An 18,941-nucleotide genomic window follows, 5' to 3' on the forward strand; every position below is an offset into this window, starting at 1 on the left:
CAGACCAGTTAATCGATGAGATCCAAGCCAGACCAGAACTCTATGATCTCAAATCTCCAGTTTATTCAAACAAGTTTGTAAAAGACCGCCTCTGCGAAGATGTGTGCAGCACTGTCTTCAAGAACTGGGACAGACTGGACAGCGATGAAAAAGATGACAAAGGTATGTAAACTTTACATTACTACTTGTAGATTCGCTAACCACTGTTTAACCTTCTGTATAGGGACTTGTAAAGTAATGCTTCAAAAAACAGGCAGCTCCAGATGCCTGCGTGCAAGTTTTGATCCCTTATAAGTCACACAGCAACCCTTAAAACCCATGGCTCAATGTTAATAAGACTCTGAAGTCTTTGGCTTTACTCCCACTGCTTGTGCCTGAAGCCCTGTACACACAGGCCAGAATCTCGTCAGGAAAAACGTTGTTTTTCCTGACGGGATTCTTGGCAAGAATCTCTTGCCGGCCGAGTGTACAGACACTCCATTCCGTTCTTTTGAATGGCAAGAACGTGGTGATGTCATCGAGTATGGCGAGCATGCGCTCGTCACATTCGATGCCGTCTCCGCCATCTTGCTGCACCCTACATTGCCCTTGGAAGCTACCACGCATGCATCAAAGTCATTTCGAGCATGCGCGGGTTTCCACGGCGACAGGTAAGTATACACACTCTTAGGTTTCTCGGCAGGAAAACACTGCTGAGAATCACAACAAGAAAATAGAGAGCAGGTTCTCTATTTTTCTCGTCGAGATTTTGGCCAGTTTTCTTGACGAGAAACCTGAAAGCCTCGTACACACGCTCGGTTTACTCAGCAAGCTCTGCCAGCAGTTGTCTTGCTGGTTCTTGCCAAAAAAAAACAAGCGTGTGTACAAGGCTTTACTATGTGGCCTCTCTGTTACAAATAGTAAGGGGGAAAAAAAGGTAAAAGGACCAGAGCCATAGCAATGTTTTCGTTATAGAGTGCAGGGGCATTGGAAACCCCAGAACACCATACAGAAGACCAAAGCTGGTATACATGCTGCTTGCAATGACCTTTAAATTATTTTCATGGCCTTAGTTTGTTTTAAAGAAACGAATGATTAACTTTTCTAGAGTTATTATTGACAAATGTTTTGTTAAATGTAACATATATCATTCTTTATGGCACTACAGTATCAGATTTTTAGTTGCTTGCTATTCCAAATTTTTGAGACCATATTTTATATAAAGATTTAGGCTCCATGCACACTGAATGCAAAAAAAAAACTATAAAAAGCGGCAGTAGCTTTGCAGGGAGCCATTCAACGTTTTTTTAGCGTTTTTGCAATAACGTTTATTAGCGTTTTTCAGTGTAGCGTTTTTTAGCTTTTTTTTCTTTTTTTCATCAATGGATAAAAAAACACTAAAAAACGCTGGCGAGCTGCGTTTTTATTAGCATTTTGGAGTGTTTATTAGCGTTTTTCTGCGTTTTGCGTTTTTTTGTGTTTTTTCAGCTGAAAAACAGCACTTTGAACGCAAATTTCTTGCGTTCAGAAAAAAGCCCATAATCTCCACTGCTCATTAACGCAAAACACGTCCATATGTGCATGGACACACAGGCTAACATAGAGTGCAGTTTATGGGCTTTTAAAAAAAAACACCAAAACGCCAATAAACTACAGTTTATGAGCTTCAGTGTGCATGGAGCCTTATAGTTTCTCCTTCTCATGGCTATGTGTAGACTGTCCCTCTTTCTACCATGTTTGGGTGGATTGGGCAGCAAGTATGTTGAGAAGCAGAGTGTTGTAGTATCTCACAAAAGTAGGGTGATTCATTTCTATACCCACTGTATATGATTTACAGTATCTCACAAAAGTGAGTACACCCCTCACATTTTTGTAAATATTAAAATATTTATTTTCATGTGACAACACTGAAGAAATGACACTTTGATACAATGTAAAGTAGTAAGTGTACAGCTTGTATAACTGTAAATTTGCTGTCCCCTCAAAATAACTCAACATACAGCCATTTATGTCTAAACCACTGGCAACAAAAGTGAGTACACCTCACACCTCCACCTTTCGTGTGAGGATGCCCCACAGATGCTCAATAGGGTTTAGGTCTGGAGACATGCTTGGCCAGTCCATCAGCTTTATTCTCAGCTTCTTTAGCAAGGCATTTGTCATCTTGGAGATGTTTTTGGGGTTGTTATCAAGTTGGAATACTGCCCTGTTTTGAGGTGAACAGGTACGAATTTACAGTGATTAGACCAAATATTTACTGTAATTTTACCACAAATTTCATGAGGCAGACAGTGAACAATTTGCAGAGATGTGAACTGTTTTCTGCTAGTTTACTGCAAGTTCTATTCAAGCCTATGAAGATAAAATTTGCACTGCACCATAGGAATTTACATCACACCCACGGTCAACACGCACAAGACCCTTTTTTTTCTCGCACCAAATTAGCAATGCATAGATGTGGACCAAAGCCATGGAAGCAACAAGCAAAATCCCATTCAAGCAACCCTATGCTTTTTACATGACCTGCAAATCTGTGTGTTCCTAAACGCATCAATGTGAAGCATGTGAACCCAGGCTAAGGTGTTTTTCAGGCGTTTCGGTTCAGGTGCCAAAACGCTCAGATGTGAACAGGTGCCATTGATAATGAATGTGATTTTGCCTGTTGGGCATTTTTTCAGGCATTTTTTGGGGCATTTTATGAGCTGAAAACTCTCAGCTGTGAATGCAGCCTAAAGGTTTTTTCTCATCTAATTTATATGAAGGGTGGGGGCTACCAGGGAATCAGGCCCACAAGCATTTTTCATGAGAGATCCACTTTAAAAAAACCTTAGTAGGATTGTTGATTAAAGCGGTACTAAACTCAACATTCATTTTTTTACATTGTGCCCCTGCATGTGTATGCCATAATGTGCTAGTATGCACCATGTACTAGTACAGAATGACATCCCTTTAGTGCTGCACTGTCACTACTACTGGTGTTATCATCTTTGCCCGGTCTTTCTTCTGTGTTGTCACTCGCCAGCTATTTGAATGTCTGGGCCACAATGACATCTTTCCTGCACATACTGCAGCATGGTGCTCTCTGCATTCATAGCACACTCAGTGTTCCCTGCATGCAATGCACACTGTGCACTTGCAGTGACTTCATCAGCTGGAGCCTATGCAAATATCTCCTAAACAAGTGGTCATTAACCCTGTCCTCAGGGCCCACTAACAGGCCAGATTTAATGTATTACCATGGGGAGATGCAGACTAGAATACTGCAATCACTGAGCAGCAAATGATATCAAGTGTGATGTATTTCAGTTATCTTGCAAACCTGGCCTGTTAGTGGGCCCTGAGGACAGAGTTGATGACCACTGTTCTAAATGGTGCAAGTTTAGAAGATATTCATGGTATCTACAGATTGGACTTATATAAGCTTACCTGACGGTACGAGTTAAAAATGAGAATTCACTACCACTTTAACCACTTAAGACCCGGACCAAAATGCAGCTAAAGGACCAGTCCCCTTTCTGCGATTCGGCACTGCGTCGCTTTAACTGACAAGTGCGCGGTCGTGCGACGTGGCTCCCAAACAAAATTGGCGTCCTTTTTTTTATCACCTCTGCGGTTTTTATTTTTTGCGCTATAAACAAAAATAGAGCGAAAATTTTGAAAAAAATGCAATATTTGTTACTTGTTGCTATAATAAATATCCCCCAAAAATATATAAAAAAACAATTTTTTTCCTCAGTTTAGGCCGATACGTATTCTTCTACCTATTTTTGGTCAAAAAAATCGCAACAAGGGTTTATCGATTGGTTTGCGAAAAATTTATAGCGTTTACAAAATAGGGGATAGTTTTATTGCATTTTTATTAATTCTTTATTTTTTACTACTAATGGCCAGCGATCAGCGATTTTTTTCGAGACTGCGACATTATGGTGGACACTTCCGACAATTTTGACACATTTTTGGGACCATTGTCATTTTCACAGCAAAAAATTGTTTACTGTGAAAATGACAATTGCAGTTTGGGAGTTAACCACTAGGGGGCGCTGATGGGGTTATGTGTGACCTCATGTGTGTTTACAACTGTAGGGGGGTGTGGCTGTAGGTGTGACGTCATCGATTGTGATTCCCTATATAAGGGAACACACGATCGATGACAGCACCACAGTGAAGAACGAAGAAGCTGTGTTTACACACAGCTCTCCCCGCTCTTCAGCTCCGGGGACCGATCGTGGGACTCCAGCGGCGATCGGGTCCACGGGTCCCGCGGCCGCGGTCACGGAGCTTCGGACCGGGTCGCGGGTGCGCGCCCACGGCTAGGCATTATACAATCGCGTACAGGTACGTGATTGTGCCCAGCTGTGCCATTTTGCCGACATATATCGGTGTTAGGCGGTCCTTAAAGCAGGGGTTCACCATAAAAAAAAATTCTAACATTGCATGGAGCTGACCTATGAGACCGACAGTATGCTGTTGTTTTTTTTTTTTGCGTACATACCATTTTAGGGCTATTTTCACCCCCGGCTTTCCCGCGGGAGTGGGCGTTCCTAATCACAGGCTGTGATTGACGTGCTTCCGACCGGCGCATACTGCGCGTCACGAGTTGCCGAAAGAAGCCGAACGTCGGTGCGGCTCTATACGGTGCCTGCGCACCGACGTTCGGCTTCTTTCGGCAAATCGTGACGCGCAGTATGCGCCGGTCGGAAGCACGTCAATCACAGCCTGTGATTAGGAACGCCCACTCCCGCGGGGAAGCAGGGGGTGAAAATAGCCCTAAAATGGTATGTACGCAAGAATAAAAAAAAAACAACAGCATACTGTTGGTCTCATAGGTCGGCTCCATGCAATGTTAGAATATTTTTTTTAGGGTGAACCCCCGCTTTAAGTGGTTAAGGGAAATCAATTTATCGGTAATAGTAAATTGCAGTAACATTTATTATTACAGGGGAAAGTATAACAATACTGATAAACTGCAATAGAATTGTTAATAGAGGCAATAATACATTATTAACCAGTTCCCTACCGAGCCATAGTAATATGACGTCGGCAGGAACTGTCTCTCCCTCAGAGTGGACGTCACATGACGCCCTTTGCATCACGGGCACTAGGGGGCATGCCCGCGGCATCACTCGCGACCCGCTGCGCGTGCCCGGTGGCCGCGATGTCCGCCGGGCACCCGCGATTGCCGGCACTCACAACAGGAGTGTGGATCTGTGTGTGTAAACACACAGATCCACCTCCTGTCAGAGGTGAGGAGACCGATGTGTGTTCCACTTCCCAGTACAGAGGAACACAGATCGGTCTCCTCCCCTTGTGAGTCCCCTCCCCCTACAGTTAGAATCACTTCCAGGGAACATATTAACTCCTTCAGCGCCCCCTAGTGTTAACCCCTTCCCTGTCAGTCACATTTACACAGTAATCAGTGCAGTTTTATAGCACTAATCACTGTATAAATGTGAATGGTCCCAAAAATGTGTCAAAAGTGTCCGATATGTCCGCCGCAATGTCACAATAAAAAATCGCAGATTGCCGCCATTACTAGTAAAAAAAATAATAAATAAAAGTGCCATAAATCTATTCCCTATTTTGTAGACGCTATAACTTTTGCGCAAACCAATCAATATACGCTTATTGCGATTTTTTTATTTTTTAACAAAAATATGTAGAAGAATACATATGGGTCTAAACTGAGGAATTTTTTTTTTTTTTTTATATTTATTAAATCAAAAAGTAAAAAATATGATAATTTGATGATATAGTTTATATAAGTGGTTGAACCACAATGTACAACCCTGTAAAGCAATGCTTGAAATAAATAAAGAATTTAAAAAAAAAAAAAAAAAGTAAAAAATATGGTGTTTTTTCAAAATTGTTGCTCTTCTTTTGTTTATAGCGCAAAAAATAAAAACCGCAGAGATGATGAAATACCACCAAACAAAAGCTCTATTTGTGGGGGAAAAAACATAAAGATTTAATTTGGGTACAGTGTTGCATGACCGCGCAATTGTCATTCAAAATGCAATAGCACTGAAAACTAAAAATTGGTCTGGGCAGGAAGGGGGTGAAAATGTATGGAAGTGGTTAATAAGCAGTCATTTAACTGTTAATAAAAGGTAAAGTACCTCAATATTATTAAACAATAAAAGGATTGTTAATTAAGAGTAATGTGCCTCTAGATTATTTATCAGTAATAGAATTGTTAATAAAGAGGAAGACTTCTCGATAGTAAAAAAAATAATCAGTTTGTTAATAAAGGGGAAAGTAGCTCAATAGTAATATACTGTAATAAGATTGTTAATGATAAACAGGAATATGATTGTTAATAATGGGTAAAGTAGCAGAATAGTAATAAACAGTAATGGGATTTTTATTAAAAAAGGAAGTATTAAATAAATATTTCTGCAGTAACAAGGTGTTTATTATGCTGTTTATCAATTTTCCAACAGTAAAACGAGCAAAAGCACAGAACTCCTGAAACAATCAGAAATGGCCATCAGAATGAGAGTGGAATTTATCAGGACTGACTTTGAAAATAGGTTTTAGCATAATACCAAGGAAAATGAAAGACCAAGCATTAGGAAACAATTAACAAATTAGGAGAATGTTTGTTAAGCATTTAAAATAATGATCATAATCTTTGTCCAATTCCACCAATAGAAAATTTCATTTGTTACCATCTGAACATTGGTGGACCCTTTAGTTTGCTTGTTTTCAAAATGACTTCCACTATGAATTATGATTTTGTTTTGGCCAACAAGAATCGCCCGAAAGATAAATTGGTATTATATACAGCAATCTATTGATTCTTGCTTAACCAAGTGCTAAAAGTTAATTAATTGTAATTGATTATAAATATGTGGGGCAGGTTATGCTGATTGAAATACTTTTCCTCTCTGGATCTCAACGCTGGTGTTCACTACATCATTTTGGAATCAATATAAATTTCAGTAGATGCTACTTTGTAGCGTATCCAAACTTAAAGAGGAGTTCCACCCAAAAATGGAACTTCCTCTTAACCCACTCCTCTCCCCCTTACATGCCACATTTGGCATGTAATTTTTTTGGGGTGGGAGTGGGGGCTTCAGGAGAAGGGGACTTCCTGTCCCACTTCCTTCTTCCGCTGAGGGGCTGCTAAGGCGATACGTCATATCGCCTTTTGGCAGCCCCTCCCTGTAGGCGATCGCCTGGGACACGTGACAGGTCCCAGGCGATCGCCTGTCCAATCAAACAGCGCAGCGCCGGGCCGCGCGCGCATGCGCAGTGCCGCTCGCGCATGCGCAGTGCCGCTCGCGCATGCGCAGTGGGTGCCCGGCTGTGAAGCCGAAAGCTGTCACAGCCGGGTGCCCACAGTGACAATGAAGATGCCGGACGGGGAGGGGGGGAGAGGAGCGGACCCCCGGCCGGCGCGTCGCTGGAACGCTGGAGCAGGTAAGTGTCAGTTTATTAAAAGCCAGCAGCTACACTTTTTGTAGCTGCTGACTTTTAATAAACTTCAAAAATGGGTGGAAAACCCCTTTAAAGAGTAAAGCCTTGTATGCACGATCGAATTATCCGACGGGAATGGTGTGATGACAGGTTGTTGTCGGAAAATCCGTTTGTATGCTCCATTCGACAATTGTTGTCAGATTTTCCGCCAACAAATGTGGGATAGCATGCTTTAAAATTCCAACGTACAAACACGCATACTCAGAAGCAATGTTCGACATAACACAACATTAGCAGAAGTTGCCCAAAGGGTGGCGCTAATGAGCTGAAAAACTGTCATCTTGTGTTTGTCCTACACTTTGTCCGATGAAAATCCGATTGTGTGTACAAGGCTTTATTGTACGGCCTAATCCTCTGTACCAGATTTGTAAATGATTATGCATGTCACAAACAGGCAGAAATTGCAGTTTATACTGCCCAGCCTTCTATACCACCCAACTTTCTAAGATGACACCTTTTAGCACATGCTATGTAGGCAAAGGAAGTCCCCCATTTATGTGGACCTCTAAGAACTAATATACTGAAAATGATTGGTTAAACCCATAAGTTCCTCTCTACTTTACCTTAGAGGGACAGTCCCTCTAATTGAGGTATAGTTAGGAGCTATGCAAGGGTCAGAGCAGTGTTTTTCTCATCTAACGCTCTGTTTCCTTTGAATTCCCTTGTATGCTCCAGGCTTGGTCGTTGAGTATCACTATATCTGTCTGGCTTGGTGTATGGCCATTTTTCTCTGTAGCAGCACTGGATGAGAAACGTTCTGTGCTAGCTTTGGGCTGGCCAAGCATCGTAGTCATTTCTGATTTGCTGTGTGCAAAAGCATTTTAAAAGTTGGGTAATGGGATCTGGCAGAATTCAGGGTGTGTAAAGCTGCACTTGCATTAATTTACCTTTTATTTATTTATTTGTTTTTAATAGAAATCAAAAAATCACAATTTTATATACTAGAATACACATTTTTGTACTTTTTGTTTCATTAGTACAGCAGCTAAATAGACGTTGGAAGTCTATGAAGGACTCATTTAGAAGAGAACTGCAAGCACAAAGAGAGGAAGCTAGGAGTGGGGCAGGATCATCAAGAAGACGCATATACATGTACTGGGAGCAGCTCCAGTTTCTTCTTCCTATGATGTAACATCGTTTATTGGTAGACTTTTGTTCTAATATCTCTCTTGAAACAGGGGAAGATACCTAGTTATTCAGAAGCTGGTGTAAGGGACACTCTCCCCAGTCTCATAATGCTGGTTCGGATTTAGAGATATCTTCTCTTCTTTGGGGTCAGGGCACATTAGGCTTATAAAAAAAACTTCTACAGGTGTTTTGCATTTTGCCTGTTAAAGCAGCTCAATGTTATCCTATGATAAAAAAGGGGGGGGGATGGAGGGGTCACCACCCAGAGAATGCTTTATATTCTAAAGTGGAGTTCCACCCAAAAGTGGAAGCTCAGCTTATCAGCCTTCCCCTCTGGTGCCACATTTAGCACCTTTCGGGGGGGGATCAGGTACCTTTTTTTGACAGGTACCTGTCCCCACTTTCAGGAGACTGCGCCACGGCACGATCAGAAGTTCGGCCCCCTCCTCCTTCTCCCCCAGCTGGGTCATTCAGAAAGTGCAGCGCAATTGTGCAGTAAGTAACCAGCTGTGGAGCGAAAGGCCTCACTGCTGGGCTCCCTTACTACGAATGGCGGCTGCAGCACCTGAGAGCCTTCCATCGGCTAGGGTGCTGGATTCCAGGACAGGTAAGTGTCCTAATATTAAAATTCAGCAGCTACAGTATGTGTAGCTACTGACTTTTAATCTGTTGCTGGGGGGGCAGAACTCCGCTTTAAAAGAACGGCTTTCATGTGTGACAGCAGCGCAAATTAGGACCCTAGGAAAGGAGCAATACAACTTTTTTTTATGTAATTTATAATGTTAGGTTTGCATTACAAGGAATCTGTCACTAATATGAAAGTGCTTGGGTATGCAACAATCCACCGATTATATCCAGCAACATACCATTACCTACTGCCAGGTCACAAAAGATTTTTCTCTTGCTGTAAAAATACAAAATATAAAAAGTTTAACTAATTTGCACATTGCTTTAATTACCTCTACAATATTGTGCCATGCATCATATGTGATTGAGATGCTTTAACCATGTATATAAATTGCACTAACAATAAAAATGTTTATAAAATCAGAATTTAAATGTGAACTAACAAAGCAATAATTTTGTAGGGTTACTTCTTCTGTTGGGGCTAGTTCAGATGAAGATATCATCCCTATACAAGTGAGTTAACTAATTAATGATAACAACAACTCAAGCCCAGCAACAGCGGTCAAAAAAGCCAAAGACAGAGGAAACAGAAGAAAGTGAAAGCGTCCATATAGATTTAAAAGATTTGTTAATCAAAGTCGGTGAGAAATTTACAAGTCCTGCCCCTATTCAAGATGAAGAACAAATGTTTTTAAATTCCTTACTTCCTAATCTGAAGGCTGTCCATCCATTCTACAGAAATAAACTGAAGATTGATATTCTTAATTGCTTTGAGAAATATATCAACTTGCAACCACCTAGTAAACTTCAATCCTCAAATCGAACCCCTCCATTAACACTGGTCTAGGGTAGTGATTAGTGGTGCAACGGATTGTCATCAATCCGCGATCCGAACCCAAGATATTGATCCGAACCGCACACGTGTGATCCGCGGATTGATTTCTGGAAAAAAGAGTTGTGTGCATGTTCAGTCCACACACAGCGTGGTCATGGCGAGTGGAGGAACGGAGGAGCTTGAACGCCCCGCGTCATTTAAATCCCCTGTATGAGAGCATTTTGGCTTCCCTGTCAAATATAAGGATGAAGGAAAGAGGTTAGTGGATAAAACCCTGATGGTGTGTAGGCACTGTGGCACAAAAAACCATATGACAGTGGAAACACATCAAGCATGGCCACGCATGAAGCGACATCACCCTGGTGTTTCACTGACAGGAGTGACAATGAAAACGAAAAGCTGCTCAACAACCGCTCATCAGCGCAGCATTTAAGCAGCCCCTTGTTGCACAATCAGACCGGGCAAAAGCCATCACAAACGCCATCGGTGTGTTTATAGGCGCAGACATGAGGCCATATTCGGTTGTGCAAAACGAGGGCTTTAAACACATGCTGAAAGTGCATGAGCCATGTTACAACATTTTTTTTTTGCTGATCCGAAAAATGATCCGATCCATGACTCTGATCCGAGAAACGATCCAAACCGTAAGTTTTTTGATCCGTTGCACCCCTAGTAGTGATATTAATCACATTATGATTACATGCCAAATTCCAAGCTGTAAATCATTCCACAGGCCACAGCTTATACCATTTGTCTTCCACCGTCTGCGACTGCCACCCACAGGAACTCCAGCAGTGTCAGCTTATAAATAAATATTTTTTTATTTTTCTGAAATGTTTTTGGTCTTCATCATTTAATACATGTTAAAAAAAACAACATTGCCAGCTATTGGATTTATTATGCTTATTTTAGGAATATTTATGTGACCGTTATATAAAAGCCAGTTCCAGTTTTACATTTTTTGGTGCTAAGGTTTAGGTGGAGGTTAGAGAAGCAAGTATGTATGAGTAACCTGTACTGACACACAAATGAGAAACCAGTGTTTTCATGGGAGATCTACTGTAAGGTGACATGGAATACCTTTAATTAAATTCTCAGGGCCTCTAATGTCATGAGGACCAAGGCAGAGCCTTTAGTCCTACATTAAACGTGGGGGTGCCAAGGCACAGTTCACCGCTGGAGTGTAGTGGAGCGTGGCGAGTGCCGGGGGAATGGATGATCAGGTAAGTAAGATTGCCTTTTCTGTCCCCTAGATGTAAACAAGCATTTAGCTCTTGCAGTGCTGGGCCATCCACACCATAAGGGAAAATTTTCTTCCTGGAGTTGAGCTTTAAAATGAGTATGGGCTTGGCCCATTTAGGTGCAAAACAAGAGCTTCATATCAATGCTCCCTTCCCCAGCATCATGTGCTCAACTGCTCCTCACCCCAACCACTGAGTTTCCAGAACTGCCTGAAGTAGCGATGTGTGGGCCCTTGTGTATGCTTTGAGACTTTTACAGTTGACACATACACAGGACTAAATTGAAACTCTTATGCCCCGTACACACCATCACTTTATGTGATGAAAAAAAATGACGTTTTTAAAAACGTCATTTTATTTGACCGTGTGTGGGGGAAAACGTCGTTTTATGTCTTCTAAAAAACGACCAAAAAAAATTGAAGCATGCTTCAATTTTATGTGTCGTTTTTCAAAACGTCGTTTTTTACTTCACAGAAATTGACCGTGTGTAGCAAAAAACGTCGTTTAAAACGACGTTTTTTTCACCCGCGCATGCCCAGAAGCTACTTATGAAGCGAGCTTCAATGGAAAAACGTGGTGGAACGTAACCTCGCTTTGCTAGAACATTGTGAGAAAAACTATGGTGTGTAGGCAACTTCGTCTTTGAAAATTGAAGTTTCAAAAACGTCATTTTTTACTTCACAGAAAATGACGTTTTTTTTCATCACATAAAGTGATGGTGTGTACGGGGCATTAGGCCCCTTTCAGACTGGGGCGGGAGGTGTGGTGGCGGTATAACGCCGCTAAAAATAGCGGCGCTATACCGCCGGAATTGCCGCGGGTATCAGCCGCTAGCGGTGCGGTATTAACCCGCTCCTCTCACCGCTCCAAAGATGCTGCTGACAGGAGATTTTTTTGTCTCCTGCCAGAGCATCGCCTCAGTGTGAAAGCCCTCGGGCTTTCACATTGAGTCTGCAGTGAAGGAGTTTTTCAGGCGCGATAGCAGCGCTATTTTTAGCGCTGTACCGCCTGAAAAACTCCTCAATGTGAAAGGGGCCTTTAGGTTTGACCTCATATTAGATGGTTTTGGTAAACCTGAAGAAAAAAACCTGCAGGAAAACTGATAGTGTGTATGGGGCTTAAGGCTTGTCATACATTATACAATTTTCTTGAACAATTCTCATTTAGATTTACCAAAACCATATGTAGCACTACCCCCGTAGGAGCTGATGGTTTAGATTTGGGCCTGCCGTTACCTTACTGTTCACTATGCTTGTACTAGGGGTCTTTCTTGAAGAGTTACACATGTCCACACCAACACTTTGCTTCTTTTTCTTTAAGGGTTTTATTAAACAAGTTCCGTCAGAGGGGTGGAGGGGTAGGGAAGATTCACGTACCTTGCTTTGCGGATCACGGGTACCTTCTTGGATCCAGAGGACAAATCGTTTCCACACTGGATTTAGCAACCACCGGATAGGCCTCTCTCACTGACCTAGCAACCAGTGTAAAGCTTGTTCAAAAGTCTCTGCCACAGACTTGATGAGTGCTGTCGAGTCATTACACGGTCCTCTGCCACAGGATAATGTAACCACACAAAACACTTTGCAAAGTTCCAAAGAAATTACACAGCTCACGGTGCCAGGATCTTTCAGCGAAGCTGGCCGCACGGTAAGGTAAATTGGCCAGGATGCATCCTCCAATTGAATCCCCAATTGTTCGGCTTATTCCCGCAGGCAAGACAGCACAGGACCACCCCTGGACCAGTAGGCCCCAGAAACTCCTGGGCCTACTCTCAGTAGTGGAACCTTAGGCCAGCAGGCCCCAAGACCAAAAGGCTGCTAACACTTTCCTGAGGCCAGGAGGGCCATCAGGTCAGGATCGGAAGAACCCTGCCAAACGGTGTCTGTCCCTTAACCCCTTAACGACCGCCGCATGTATATGTACGTCCACAGAATGGCACGTACAGGCATATGGGCGTACAGGTACGTCCCTGCCTTTCCGCGGGTAGGGGTCCGATCGGGACCCCCCCCCGCTACGTGAACCCTAACTCCTACAGCGCCCCCTGTGGTTAACTCCCAAACTGCAACTGTCATTTTCACAATAAACAATGCAATGTAAATGCATTTTTTGCTGTGAAAATGACAATGGTCCCAAAAATGTGTCATAATTGTCCAAGGTTTCCGCCATAATGTCGCAGTCACGAAAAAAAATGGCTGATCGCCGCCATTAGTAGTAAAAAAAAAAAAATTAATAAAAATGCAATAAAACTATCCCCTATTTTGTAAACGCTATAAATTTTGCGCAAACCAATCGATAAACGCTTATTGCGATTTTTTACCAAAAATAGGTAGAAGAATACGTATCGGCCTAAACTGAGGAAATTTTTTTTTTTTATATATGTTTTTGGGGGATATTTATTATAGCAAAAAGTAAAAAATATTGCATTTTTTTCAAAATTGTCTCTCTATTTTTGTTTATAGCGCAAAAAATAAAAACTGCAAAAAATAAATCTCTATTTGTGGGGGAAAAAAGACGCCAATTTTGTTTGGGAGCCACGTCGCACGACCGCGCAATTGTCTGTTAAAGCGATGCAGTGCCGAATCGCAAAACCTGGCCTGGGCATTTAGCAACAAAATGGTCCGGGGCTTAAGTGGTTAAATACCTCTCCCCAGAATGCACAGCGGCGGGAACCACGCCACTGGGCTGCTTCTGGGCAAGAGGCACCCAATACACCCAGCCAATTGCATTTCCAACCTTGACTCCTGGTGACAGCGACACCCACAGTCAGGTGGAAGATGTGCAACGCTGCTGAACTGAAACAGAAAAACTACAGCTGAGATAACTAAATTTACAAATAGACCCTACTCAACAGGAGCAGGGCGCTAGCTCACCCATTCACAGGGCTGGACTGGGACAAAAATTTGGCCCTGGACTTCATCCAGACTGGCCCACTTTGACAGGTCTCTCCCACAGCGGCCGGACAACTCAAGCACCCCCCCCAGCCACCCAAGCCCCCTCTCCCCCTTCACTAGCCACTAGCCGTTTTACTTTATTAGAGTAGAACGGCTGGTACTGGTACTCTTATAGGTAGTATCAGTGGGGAAGCTAGACATTATTTCTCCTGGGGCAAAGAATCAGTTTGGTGCCCCCCCTTATGGGAAAAGATTAGGCAGAAGTGAGAAACTCCCAGGCCGCTGTCACTGAAACCGGCCCACTGAGCCATCGGCCCACCGGGAAACTCCCTGTAGTCCCAATGGCCAGTCCATCCCTGCCCATTCATGAAATTCAAGCCATGGTGACTTTGGCAAGTCACGACTCGTTTCTTTTCCAGCTTCCTTTTTTTTCCTTGCAGAACTTTCATCCAGTTCTGTTGTGATACACTGATTTTAGAGCCCTGACGCTGATAGAAATCAGAGCACATTTGTGAAGGCTCATGTTGAAGGCTGTTGTTACTGCATTTGGTACGCAACTTTAATTGAGCAGTACATATGGCAGTACTCATGGCAGTACGGAGGCTGCATTTAACCTGCTTTTTGTGGTGTTTTTTTGGACAAAGTGGGGATTTACTAAAACTGGAGAGTGCAAAAATTGGTGCAGCTGTGCATGGCAGCCAGTCAGTTTCTATCTTCAGCTTGTTCAATAAAGCTCTGATAATTAGCCCTGGTTCACATTGGAGCAATTTGGCATTCCATTTGACATGTCAAATGGCATGCCAAATTGGCAGCAATTGCCGGCAATGGCACTGTCAGAATCAGTGCGATGCTGCTTTTGTGGTGCCACATCTATCTCCAAAAGTAGTTTCTGTTCCACTTTTGTCGACTTTGGGGGCGATTTCTATAGACATCTGTGCACAGATGTCGCTGAAATTGTCCCTGAAGTCAGGACTGACATGCAGGAATAAAATCACGCAAGTTCAGCTGAACTCGCACAATTTCATTCCCGCGGTCAGTGAGAATCGACACTAAAACTTGGACGCTGTTTGGTTTCTATGGAGAGCTGCACCAGATTTTACACTCTCCAGTATTAGTAAATCAGCCTCACTATGTCCTTTTGAGATGAGTTTGCATTAAGATGAAACTGTTTTTTTCTTTACAACTCCTTTAAGCTTTGACAATAAGGCCCCTTTCACATGGGCTTTCCGATCAAGTCCGCCTGTCAGTTTTTCAGGCAGACCCGACTGGACGTTCTGTTTAATCCTATGGGGCGGTGGATGTCAGCAGTGACATGTCCGCTGACACCCGCTGCTATCAAATCGATCCTGTCCGTGAAATCCAGATGGAAGGAGATCCTATTTTCGCACAGAATCTTTGCCTTAATTTGGCTCTGAAACTGAGCCAAAGACGCACAGTGTGCAGTGCGCTCCGTAGCTGCCCCATAGAGGGCCAGTCACATTCTCCTGCTAAGTGAATTGGATGCAGGGAAACACACATTCATGTCGCATAGGTGTGAACCCAGCCTTAAACCACAGTGTCTTTAAAATAAGGGCCTAGGTTCACACTGCTGCGAATTCAAAATCGCGGTAAAATGCACGATTTTACCGCGATTTTGCCGAAATCGCAAAAAGTAGTACAGGAACTACTTTTTGAAATCGCAGATGCGGCGTCGCACTGATTAGGACAGTGCCATTGCTGACAATTGCCGCCGATTTGAGATGCCATTTAACATGTCAAATCGCATCTCAAATCGTTCCAAATCGTACCCAGTGTGAACCAGGGCTCAAACAAAGTTAAACAAACGTGGAGGGGGCTAAAGATCTCAATCTGAAGCTTCGGTATACCCTGATTACTCATTAGGTAGCACATAATACAGGGTAAATAGAAAATGTAGCGCTAAAAAGTAGAGTAAGCAATATTCAAATAATCAAATGTTGCTATACACATGAAGGTAGGTCACAAAGTCTGAAAACATAACGTATATAAATATAACTCATATATGGCAGATTATGGGAAATGTCCAAATGAACGAACCAATCCATGCAGTGAACACATAGTCCAGTATAAAAAAGTTGTTGCTCAGAAGTGAAGCACAGTGATATAGTGAACATGTGGAAACATTGAGGTGTTAAATCCTCAATCAAAATAATGGGGTATGTACTCTTACCAGAGATGGTGGACTCATGTCAATGACAACGAGTCAATCGAACAGAGAGAGCCAAGATGGGCAGTCTTCCACAACGATCATGGAACCCAGGCGTTTCCAGGAGCAGCTTCCAGGGGTCTTGTAGGTGACTGCAAGGTTAAGAAACCAAGTTGAAACAGCCAGATGGAAGGGCCAAAACAAAAACTCTCATTGAGGAAGATGTAAAGAGAAAAAAGTAGGGCTCCACATGGTATAGATCAAAAAGGATAGGTTTTATTGAATAAAAAACTATTGGCATCCGTAGTAATAAAAATTTGTGATCACAAAAATAAAAAGGAGCAATATGGGGAGCAATAAGCCAAATTCCAATACGTTTCATTTAAGTAGACTTCAACAGTGTCGTGTGTCACCTACAAGACCCCTGAAAGCTGCACTTGGAAACGCCTGGGTTCCCATGATCGTTGTGGAAGACTGCCCATCTTGGCTCTTTCTGCTCGATCGACTCATTGTCATCGACATTCGAGTCCACCATCTCTGGTAAGAGTACATACCCCATTATTTTGATTGAAGATTCAACACCTCGATGTTTCCATGTGTTCACTTTATCACTGTGCTTCACTTCTGAGCAACAACTATTTTATACTGGACTTTATGTGTTCACTACATGGATTGGTTCATTCATTTGGACATTTCCCATAATCTTCCATATATGAGTAATATTTATATATGTTATGTTTTCACACTTTGTGACCTACCTTCATGTGTATAGCAACATTTGATTATTTGAATATTGCTTACTCAACTTTTTAGTGCTACATTTTCCATTTACTTGTTCACCAATCTTTGTCACATTTGTATGTAGCAGCTTTCCACGTTTTACCATTGGGTTAGTGCAGTATTATTCACTTTTTACACAGCACATAATATATACCGTATATTTGTGATTGTATTCTTTTTTTTTTTTTTTGACAGGTATAATTTACAGTCAACTTCAGGTAAAGAATTATCTTGGAGTTATGGTAAGTGTAATATGTAGAGAAATCCCCAAAAATCCAGACTAGCCTAGTGTTTTGTTTGTAAACTATTTTGGCAAATGCTTCATATAATGAGTGTATGTAGCCTATCCTAAAGTGTAAATAATTTTATTGAGGGAAAAACTATCCCCACCATATAAACTTCATACATTGTAAGGATTTTAGCAAACATTCATTACCACTAGTGATGAGCAGGATCCAAACTTTTGTGTGCCTGCCCATCAAGGCAGGATCATTTGTGCAGGCCAATCATCTGTGGCCCAGGACATTACCCATTCAGTACCTGCACTTAAACAACAGGCGTGTCTACTTTTGGCTGCAGAGCTGGGAATTCCTTGGTTGCTTATGATTGGTCCAGTACAGTGACAGCTTCCTGGCAGGCTTGCTCAGGTGGTGCAGACTAGGATCTGACCATGCCTAAACCCATCCCTAATTATAAAAATAATTAAAAAGCTGCAGTGCCTTCAACCTTTAAACAAGAACGTTTGCCGCCAACCTTCTAATTCAGGGGTGCCTTTAGTGTTGCCAACCGTCAGTATTTTTACTGGCAGCCAGTAAAAAAAGGTCACCTTTCTCCTGCCAGTAAAAGCCAGTAAGAGGAAAAGGTTGCCAGAAAAAAATATGTCTGTGACTTGTGTGTTTGGTCAGTGTCGGCAGGGGGCGGGTCTGGTGGAGGCGGCATGTGAGCGTGTTGTGTGATGTCATGGTACAAGGGAGTGGCCGGAGCCTCGTGTGCGGGTTTGCAGGACTGGATTAAGGCAATCCTGGAGCGGGACTGACAGTGCCGTTTTGACTGGGGGGGACTGAAGGGACCACCTGGCATGGAGAGAGACCGTCATTGTGACTCAGGAGGGGGCATGTTGTGTCCGTGATCTGTGCTACTGCACACTGCTGTTAGTATCACTGTGAGAGTCAATTGTTATGTGTGCATCACCCATTCTAATGTATTGCCCTCCAGAGTCCTGACCCTGAGCCACTTACTTACTATATCGTAAATAAAATAAGAAATATGCTTTTTGCCTTAATATCTACCTTAAATCACATTGCTAATTGCATATTGTACTTATTTGTAACCTAAATACTAGAATTTGCACTTAAAATTTTTTATTTTTGGAACTGCCAGTAAAAACGCGGTTGTGCCAGTAAATTTTGTGTCTTGTGTCAGTAAATTTCAATTTGGTAGGATGGCAACACTAGGTGCCTTTTAAGGTAACTTTTGGTTCATGTCGATGGACAATCTAGTCAAATGCTGCATATACCGTATTTTCCGGCGTATAAGACGACTTTCTGGATGCAAAAAAATGCATCCAAAGTCGGGGGTCGTCTTATACGCCGGGTACGGTCTCAGTACTCACTTTTTTTTCCCAGCGGTGACAGTCTCCATACGGCGAGCGCGAGCGTGAATGATTTCAAAGCCGCGCCTTCTCTTCAGAGTGTTCTGTGATAGGAGGAACAAAAATTTTCCCAGCAGCGCCTCTGTTCTGTGTTCCTCCTATCACAGATGCCTTCTCATCCTCGGACGAGATGAGAAGACGTCCGTGATAGGCGGAAACAGGACAG

The 18,941-nt window shown here is 42.6% G+C and overlaps 1 protein-coding gene across 2 annotated transcripts in view; it reads left to right on the plus strand.

Annotated features, from left to right (window-relative positions):
* The window catches only part of ATP6AP1L (ATPase H+ transporting accessory protein 1 like), an 87,434-nt gene that overhangs the window by 22,772 nt on the left and 45,721 nt on the right, over positions 1–18,941 (plus strand). For both annotated transcript variants that reach the window (XM_040341662.1, XM_040341665.1), the window contains exon 2: positions 17,320–17,366. In XM_040341662.1, the coding sequence (XP_040197596.1) occupies positions 17,320–17,366 (47 nt within the window). The remainder of the gene's footprint in view (positions 1–17,319; positions 17,367–18,941) is intronic.

The sequence above is a fragment of the Rana temporaria genome, chromosome 1, assembly GCF_905171775.1.
Source record: "Rana temporaria chromosome 1, aRanTem1.1, whole genome shotgun sequence".
NCBI classification, from domain to species: Eukaryota; Metazoa; Chordata; class Amphibia; order Anura; family Ranidae; genus Rana; species Rana temporaria.